The sequence below is a fragment of the Neopsephotus bourkii genome, unplaced genomic scaffold (genome assembly GCF_033783945.1).
Source record: "Neopsephotus bourkii isolate Nb327-2 ecotype Australia unplaced genomic scaffold, CSIRO-AGI_Nbou_v1 NB_532, whole genome shotgun sequence".
NCBI lineage: Eukaryota > Metazoa > Chordata > Aves > Psittaciformes > Psittacidae > Neopsephotus > Neopsephotus bourkii.
Genome location: NW_026901033.1, coordinates 1,612,499 through 1,621,742, shown reverse-complemented (window position 1 = coordinate 1,621,742; position 9,244 = coordinate 1,612,499). Strand labels below are relative to the sequence as shown.

Genomic DNA, 9,244 nt, shown 5'->3' with positions numbered 1-9,244 from the left:
CTTTGGTTTTACTTTCTGGGCACACAGGAGTGCTCTATTTTAGCTCTTAAAAGCAAGATCTTGTTCTCCTAAGTGTTATTCTTGAATGGAACAAGAAGCCTGCTTCAGTGAGGTTTACTGTGTGATAAGACAAGGCCTTCTGCAATACACACATGCACACACAGAGTGACACACATTCTGTCCCTTGTCATTTGCGTTTTACATATGTCCTTCAAAAGCAACAAAAGATTGTCTTACAGAAATGCATTTGTGGCTCATTTTTCTTCCTGTTTCAGACATGGATGAACTGTAGGGAATATGCTTTATGAACTACCTTCCCCTTGGATTTGTTGAGGTAATTATTTCCTAGTATTTCTCTTTATTTCAGTACTGAGAGATTACCTAACTCCATTAATGTTTTCTGTCCTGAAGTAACTTAAAGGTAAACCGGACTTGGGTTTTGGACATATTCTGACTCTGGATGTGACTTCAATGCAGTGGCCTGAATGCAGGCTAACCCACGTGGGAAGGTAAGTTTATTTAGACAACATAGCAGTTGTCTCCCTGACAATTACTTTGAAAGAATTTTAAGAGGTATTTCTCTTAAGGTGTTGGAACATATGCTCATCCCAATGCCACTCTTTTGGTGCTAGCAGTAGCAAAAATTGGGATGAAGTTACACAATTACTTCTAGAATTTGATTCTCCAACATCCATTTGAGTCAGCAGACTCTTAAAAGTATCATGCAAACAGAAGCCTGTGTTGCTTTTCCTAACGATACTGTTTAAACAGATAGCATCTGAGCATCACTGCAGATGTATAATGATTCCTGGATTATGCCTTCCTAGACTTACAAATATTTCATGGTGCTACTTGGTGTCTCTTGTATTTTTAGCTCCACTCTTCTTCCTTTCCAAACATATTTGCTCCTTCCACCATATTTCCTTGTTTACTCTTCCTTCACTGTTTTGTTGAACTGATATTTGAATGCTAAGGTTACTGTTTATAAAACCAGCCTCATGCTGCTTCCCTCTGCTTCAAAATTGTGAAGAGTACTGGAAAAATGGGTCAAGTTACTGAGATAGTACAAACAAAGGCCTAGCATCTCCTTTACTTTTTTTGTTGTAATTAAGTGTACTTTCTTTATATGTAAATTACGTATGATCGCTTACCTAGATCTTTCTCTTTTGGCTTGAAGCTGGAGCAATGTTCCTTGTACAATTTCAGTAGTCATTTGAGACCCATTCCAAAATTTGTTAGAAAATAAAAACAGGTCTTTTGGTTGCTTATTCAAGTAGACAGAGGGTAAAGAGCTGGAGGAATAAAGCTAAATCTGGCCTGCAGCAGCATTAGAAATGCCTTGGAAACAGCTGATAGGCTGTTAAAGATGATCCTGAAGTGGGGTCTGTGAGAGCAGCAGTGAAAAACTGAATGGAGGCAGTGATTAAATATTGAAAGGAAGTATATGATGAAGGAGAATATTTATGGAAGTGCCCTGCTCTTTTAGCAGCCTATGTTGCAGTTGCTGAAAATTGGCCTAAATAAATAGCTGGACTAAATAATGAAGGCCAAGAACAGAGGAAACTAGATGTACCTGAATCTCATGAAGTGGCCTTACTGTTCCATGTACATTCAATGAGAGAAGTGGGTACTTCATTTCCCTTAAATTAATGATAAGACTGACATGGCAGGTTGAATTTGGGTAACTCAGAAGTTCTTTGACTTTGGAACTCTTAAAGGTAAAGCATAATCAAGAGTGCAAATCCTGTGAGAGAGCTGGGAAATAACTTTTGTACAAAGCATGCACAATTTATATTGCAAATGCAGCATTCCTTGTTTTATATGTTGGAAAACAGTGACAAAGGAATCCATTGACTTCTGCTTTTAGAAGAGCTGTTGGCTCTTTGTACTATGGGCTTTTTGGTTTGTTTCACGTAACTGCTTTCAGGGCTATCTCCTTCAAGGCCTGAGACACTTGCAGGCTTCTCTATGTGCTTGAGTTCCAAGCTCCTTGACACTGTGCCCTGCATAGGTTTTAAAGGCATTAATCCTTTTGTTGAGAAGGACGAGCTGTGACACCTAGAGGTAGGCATGCTGCATCAGGATGCCTTGCTGTTTCCTGCTGCTATTCCTAATTAATGGCTCCCAGAATATAAAAGCAAACCCCCACTCCACAAAAGCTTATCATCTGACGAGTTTAAAGTCTTACGATGAATGTTCAAACAGTATGTGAATTATTTGGGGAAATAAAAGGCTCTTTCTACTTTTGCATGATAGTTGGGAACAACGGCAATGTAAAAGCCAATAGGAATGTAAACATCACATAGGATATTAGAAGGAAAAAATCCTGTCTAGGATATTTATTGTTACAGATCATTTACTAATGTATTTGTGGACTCTTGAATATAGCTGGATACAACATTACGTTAGTAGAGGAGTTGCAAGTTGAGATATATCCTGGTATTGCTTACAGAAGGAAACTAAAGATAGGGATATTGTTAAATCTTGCAAGATGTGCAATTGGTACTTTAAACAAGCTGTTATTCTCCAGTTATCTTTAGATAATATTGTGTTGTTACCATAGACCAGTCACAGTGGGAAAGTACAGTGTTGAACAGCAGATCAGTTTTTAATTGGGAGAAACAACTAAGTCATTATGTGTGCAAGTATGAAACATGGTTTCCTTCCAAAAGTATTGCTAAAACCTTTATGAAGAGAAGTTATACTCTGCTAAAGCTCTACAGAAAACAGAGTGGGTCTTTGGGGACTGTCAGAAACTTGATAGTTGTTTTAAACTAAGGATTCCAGGTGGCCTTGCCTTGGATGAGGGGTTGGACAAGATGATCTCCGAGAGTCCTTTGCAACCCCAAAGACTGGGTGATTCATTTTCACTGGAATCAATCCCATGTGAATGCTGAGATACCAGCTTCTACGACTGCCTTTTAAAATGTCTTCAGATCCCTCAAGTTCACAGTCTGGATCTGCATTTATTCCTTGTTTGGTCTGTAAATACGCTCGGAAGACACTTTGGGAACACAACTTACCCATTTTATACCATTTTTTGGGATGTCAGTTTGCCAGAATATTATTTCCAGTGATTCACTGTTCCCTCCGAATGAACAAGTAGATCTCAAGTTCTGATTGCATATTTGGTTCGTGAAGACAATTCAAATGTTCTCTCCTTTTGCAGTATGAATCAAACCCATTAAGCGAATGGGGTCATCATGAATGGCTTCTACTTTGGCTGGGTTTTCAGCAGCCAGCTGGTCGCTATTGAGGTAAATGCTGACTTTGGAAGCCATTGTGGTGTGGTTAGATGATCTTCCTTCACCCTCTTCTAAGGAAGGGTCTGTCTTTCTCCTTGGTTTTCTGTGTTTTCCCTTCACACTGTGATCAAGCGAGGCATAACACATCTGATTGGCAGGCTCCACCTAGAAGGAGATTCACTTTAGCATTCAATAGTTATGCTTGCTTTAAAACCATGCTTAAGACTTTGAGCATGTCTGCATTCTAATCATCCATAGCGGCTGAAGTGTACCCCAACTAGCTGTAAATGAATTCATTAACAGTAAAAATGATGCACAGGGTTAAGCTGTTGGAGTACAGAAAACAGACCAATGTAACCTAACGGTAAATAACTCATGTTCTTAGGAAAGTGGCAGTAAGGAAAAAATCAAGGTATTGTTGGAAAGACTGTGGGAATGAGGGTACCTTCCGTAACCAGTCCAAGTTCTTTGGGATGCAAGACATTGTTTGATTTGGTTTTCTTCCCAGAAAGAAAAGAAAATCAAATATGAGCGATTCTTGTCTGTATATATGTTGTAATTTCCTGTGCAAAATGCATGCTTTGTGTGTCTTTCCTCTGATTTTCTGTGTTTTTCAAGCCAAATTGCTGAGCGCTTTTGACATTAGACTTTCATAGTTTATTCTGTTTCCATGAAGTTAATGAAAACAAATGTCTAGATAAGGAAAGAGTATTTCTACCCCCTGGAAGTATCCTGAGAGATAAGGCTGGAAATTGGTCCTTCTGAAAGACCTGGAAATCAACTCAGGAAATTGATGCTTGGAGCGCTTCAATTAAAGACAGATCTTATTGAGGCTTGCATGCTTTTAGGCATCCAAGTATCTCAACGAAATAGAAATCAATAGCGAAGCAGTCTTCTTTCATTTGTTAAGACATATATATTTTGTGCTGGGCAGGACAGAGCAGTCACAGTCATGATTATTGTATGATGCAGATTGTGTTTTCATCTGCTCAATATCCAAACTAAATAGAATGAATTCTTTACATAAGCCATGGCACTAGATGCAGGCTTAATTCAGCCTGATCTCTATGCCTATAACTGGACTTCATCATACCGTATGGATGGCAATGAGCTGCCTATAATTCTCCTGCTCTCTCAGTAATGACCCAGACTGAGCAAAGGGTCAAGCTGTGCTTATATTCCCTGATGAACTGAGACACTAAAGCATGGTAATTTTCATTATGAGCAGTGTAAAGGTTGTTATATATTGTCATGGGATAAACACAAGAGCAGAGACAAGACCACATTACCCTAATTCAGGAACCCCAAATTAAAGGTACCTGTAGCTGATTAACTGGTCTTTGAGGCTGGGACGTCATCTGTTCATAACAACATTCCTCTGTAATGTATCAAAGCAGGAAAATGTTTTAGTTATTAAGACACACTACTGAGTCTTAAATGTTCAGAGCAACAGATCCTCCCTTGTTGCAGAACTAACTCTCCCCAGTGTACTCTGGTGGAAGCTTGTTTTGTATTAAAATCACACACAGAGCTCTCCCGCTACTTTATAGAGGGGCAAACAGCTAAGAAATGCAGACACACATACAATGAAAATGAAAAGCATTTTGTGTTCATATGGAGAGGAAGTTTCTCATTATTCACTAAGTGGGCATCAGTTTGGACTGCTAGGAGGATCTCTTGCTGTTGGATAACCACATACTGGTGTATTTGTCAGCACAGGCAGTCTTTTCTTCAGTTGAGAAAGAGACTGTGAATTGCAGCAGCTAGTGATTAACTTCTATTCCTGCCTCTTTTCTCCAAGTTGGGTTCAAGTTATTTGGTCGTGTTCTGTCTTGATTTTGTCATCAGTAAAACAGATTAATTCCTTGCAGTTTTCAGACTGTTGTAGCCAGTGCAGTTGAGTGTTGGCTTGGTTAAATTTGTGCAAACCCCGTATGAAAAGGTTTGGGGGTTTTAATTCATTTTTTACAGCTCAAACACTTTGGTTTTGCCTAACCCCACATAAGGCTGACAAAACGTTGTGTTCATGTCACTTAAATACTGCTTTAACGCCGTAAGGGCTTTGAGAGGCATACCTTCATCATATCGAGCTCTAGCTGCAATTCTATGATGTTATTGCCTTTAATGTTGTATCTCTCTGCAAAGGGTTATTAACTACAGCCCACCAGAGCAGAGTAAAGCTATGTGTGCCCACCATTCAGCTGCTGGGCTTGTTTCAGCATGTTTGTTAATGTTGCTGATGAGCTGTGGATAGCCATAGCAGAGAACTGGTACGTGTCTGTTTCTGCTGGCTTCTGTGGGAGCGCTGACTGTGGGTAGTGACTCATTTATGTCTTGGATTGCTTAAACAAGCTTCAATGTTATTTCAACTGATGCAGCTTTATGTGTGCAAAAGCTCTTGGTTTTGAGATACTTGGCTGAACAGAACCATTTGGACTGTAAAAGCTCAAATTCAGTATGAGATCTGGTCTCAGCAGTAGTGTAGTGTGATGGTTTGCAGTTCTATCCCAAGTAGGTATTCATGCAGCAACTGAAAAGCAGTGGATTCTCAGGTTTGAGAAACACAGACAATATTGGTCAGGCAGCTTTTAACCACACCTGCTCTGAAAGTGAAGCTTACCTAAAATATCTTGATTAAGGTTGCCATAAACTGGGTCATCTTCTGTGTGATGGTTATTGTAGCTAAAAGGGGAATGGAAAAATACTTCTAATTCATAGAGTATACTTTATTTAGGATTCCACTGGTTTACTCTAAAACATTTTACACACATGTAACAATTGTAAATTGCTTTTGACCTAAAAGACAAGACCCAACCTATCGAGGGGTGAGGGGGGAGCCAGGACTGGCAATGTCTCTGTTTTACCGCTTTTGAGCATCATGCATAAAAGAAGAGTATGAAATGTAAATACAGATAAATCATTGCTCCACAAGTGACAGCCTATAATTTATTGTTGTTTTCTGAGAGTTCTCTTAAATTATTATAGTTTTATTGAGTTTGAGTGATAATAAATAGTGATTTTGCTCCATCATGCGCTTCTTTCATAAAGTTATCACATAAGGATGCAATTATTTCATTGTTGAAAAAGTGACTGGAGTGTATCTCTCCTGCATGATTTTATTTCTTTTTTCCCCCTGTTTTCTTTGGAAAACATATTTTTTTTCCCTACAACCATGCTGCCCACAGCCTAACATTTCCAGACAGAGATAGTGGATTTCCCCCCATGCCACCCCTCCAAAGCCATCTGCCATTATGTATTGCTTCTTTCAGCCTTGTCAGAAAGAGATGGTTTTGTCTGGCTTACCTTGGGCTGTTCTCTTCGTAGTCGTTATATAATTTAGCTGGAAAATTTGTTAAAAAGGAAAAATAAAGTTAAAAGAAAACGAAAGGTGCTCTTTTAGAGCACATCAGCACAATTGTGTCAGCGTTCATACTTCTGATTACACTGTCGGAAATAAAACTGAACGCTCTTGGCTCTCAGTGTCTCCCCCTGCTCTTCTCAAATACTTTTGACTAATGCAAGAAGTGTTTGTGTTATAACTCTCTGCTGTGGCTGTAAAGTCTACATTGGCTTGCAGCCCCCAGAAAGGCATTGTAACGTGATTAATCCTTCATTTCCTCCTCCTTCTGCTTCTACCTCATCTCTTTCTCTGCCATGGGGTGTGTGTGTGTGTGTGCATCACGTTCATATTATATGGTGGTTTATTTATTTTACTAGTTCTGTTGCTTGTATCTCTGAGAGATATCCTGTGATCCACAGAGATGAAGACTCTGAAACAGAAAGGCAGAAAGGCTCCAAGGAGATTTGTTGCTAGAGCTTGATGAATAACTCAGGAACGCCAGACTTTCTGACCTCTGCTCCAGCATTCCAGAATTAACCACGGTTATCTCCAATCCCATGACAGTGCAGCAGCAGCCAGTCTGACTGAAGCCTTGCTCAAGGTTAGTTTTGTAAATGATTGTGATATTTCATCATAGAAATATCTGCCTAGTAGCACTAAAAGACAACATAAACCAAAAAGCCCCTCCATCCCACAACACTCCATTAGCTCTTTTAATATCTTGTAATAATCTAATTCAATTCTTTATGAGTGCAGTTTATAACTACAGACCACCTGCTCATGTAGATCATGTACGTATGTGTTTAATGTGGTTGAATCCACCAGTGTCTGTCTGCCCACCCTTATGTGTATTGCACAGATATGGTTTACCCTGTGTAAAGGCAGCTTTCCCTGAGTGGGAGTGGTGGGGATTGTACAACTAAATACATATAGAATTGCATGCATATGAGAGGTTGCCCTGGCATAAAGTCATAGTTAATTTTCACCAAAACCAGAGTATGACTGTAGTCACCCTCTAGCATGAATGAAATCAGTTCCTTATTGTGACACATTGATTTAAGAGCAAGGTTAGCATCCCATGACGAAAAGCAATTGGATCTTTATTTCAGTTGTATTTTTTCCCAAGTCAACTGATTACGTACAAAATGTGTATGAATCTGAAATTCAAAGAAGCATTCGGGACCTTGGGGAGGAGAAAATTCCCTCAAATGTATTTTAAGTCAGTACATTTGAAAAAAGCAAATTACAGGTGTTAAAAATAGATTTAAAAATATAGCCAGAACTAGATTCTTCTGGTATGGATTTGGGTAGCTGTATTTAGCACTGGATTAGGCAGCTAGCGAGCATTCTGTAATCATACCTGACTTCAAACTCCTATAAAGTTTTAAGTTATATCCTCTCTACTAGAATCTCTCTTGCCAAGAGATAACAATTCACATGAGTCAGTTTGTTGGCTTGAAATCTCCCAGCAGTGATGGCTTTCCCTACAGACGCTCTAATCACTCCATTCCTTACTGAGAGACAACATTACTTACCTTGCTTCTTTGTCATATAGTGTGAGATGTTCAGTACCAAGGAAACAATCAGGGCCAAACTCAAAAAGGCCAAAACTCCCCAGACAGAAAAATGGCAGTCCATGTCTGTAACTGAAGGAAAACAGTATTGTATTTTAGGGTGTCTAACAGTTTTGCTCTATTCTTTTGTTGTGGTTTAAGTTGGTTGATTTTTGCTTTTGGTAATTGAAGCTGTTATTTTGTTGTTTACTCTGTGACAGCCATTGCTATACAAGCTACATAATTCATAGCAAAACCAGATGCTAGATAATAAGAAAGCATCATCAATAAAGTGTTAGCGGAACTACTGCTTCATAGGAATTCAGCCAAAGGCTGGGCTATCAGTTTGCCTGTATGATGCAGTAAAAATCAGAACTTGCTAAAGAAAAAACTCATTTTAGTGAATAGCTTCTAAATGATTTTTGTAATTGCCTTTTACTTACTATTTGCAGTGAATTTCTGGCTAAATTTTGGAGTTCATGGATGTAGTTCTGAAGATGAAGTCAGTCAAAACAACTTCCTTCACTTGAAATGTCTCTGAATCATGGTTTAACAATACCTGCAACAAATTTCAAAGGTCGATACGTGCTTTCTTACATCTCCTCTTAAAACCACTTGTACTCATACCCTCGCTGTTCTTCCTGAGAAAGCAGAGGATGTAGTGGCATAGGATGAGCGGTAGCTGAGAACCAGTGAACTCCCCAGAATGACTGCAGAGAGAAACCCAAACAGCTCCTGAAGAATCACTTGGTGAAAGACGGGTCAACTTAATTGAACAAAGCCTCCTTTTGCACTGCACTTGCCTCTCCTTTGAGCCCTGTTAGAAACACAGGAATGAATCTCCCTGCACTGAATATATTTGGTCATTTAATTAATTCTTCGATTAACCTATCATTTGGTACAAATTTTCCATCCCAGACAATGCTGAAGCAGATAGCTAGCTTGTTTATGGCAGTTTAATGGCCAGAATGCCCAGTGTGGCGGCAAATTGCCTGTGGAACCATTCCCTGCCAGAGGAAATGCTGAGCCCAAATACATGAGTGAAAGGAGCTTAAAGCTGGATTATCCACCATGTTTATGTTTCAGGTTTGGACTCTTTGAAGTAA

The 9,244-nt window shown here is 39.2% G+C and overlaps 1 protein-coding gene across 1 annotated transcript in view; it reads right to left on the bottom strand.

Annotated features, from left to right (window-relative positions):
* Positions 1 to 8,231, bottom strand: part of LOC133210854 (T-cell receptor-associated transmembrane adapter 1) — a 141,286-nt gene extending 133,055 nt beyond the window's left edge. The window contains exons 1-5 of the mRNA XM_061350607.1: positions 8,121 to 8,231; positions 6,549 to 6,585; positions 5,866 to 5,927; positions 4,565 to 4,623; positions 3,017 to 3,410 (exon numbers count right to left, since the gene is read on the bottom strand). Coding sequence (XP_061206591.1) covers positions 3,147 to 3,410; positions 4,565 to 4,623; positions 5,866 to 5,927; positions 6,549 to 6,585; positions 8,121 to 8,223 — 525 coding nt within the window. The 5' untranslated portion in view covers positions 8,224 to 8,231 and the 3' untranslated portion in view covers positions 3,017 to 3,146. The remainder of the gene's footprint in view (positions 1 to 3,016; positions 3,411 to 4,564; positions 4,624 to 5,865; positions 5,928 to 6,548; positions 6,586 to 8,120) is intronic.
* Positions 8,232 to 9,244: the final 1,013 nt, after the last annotated feature.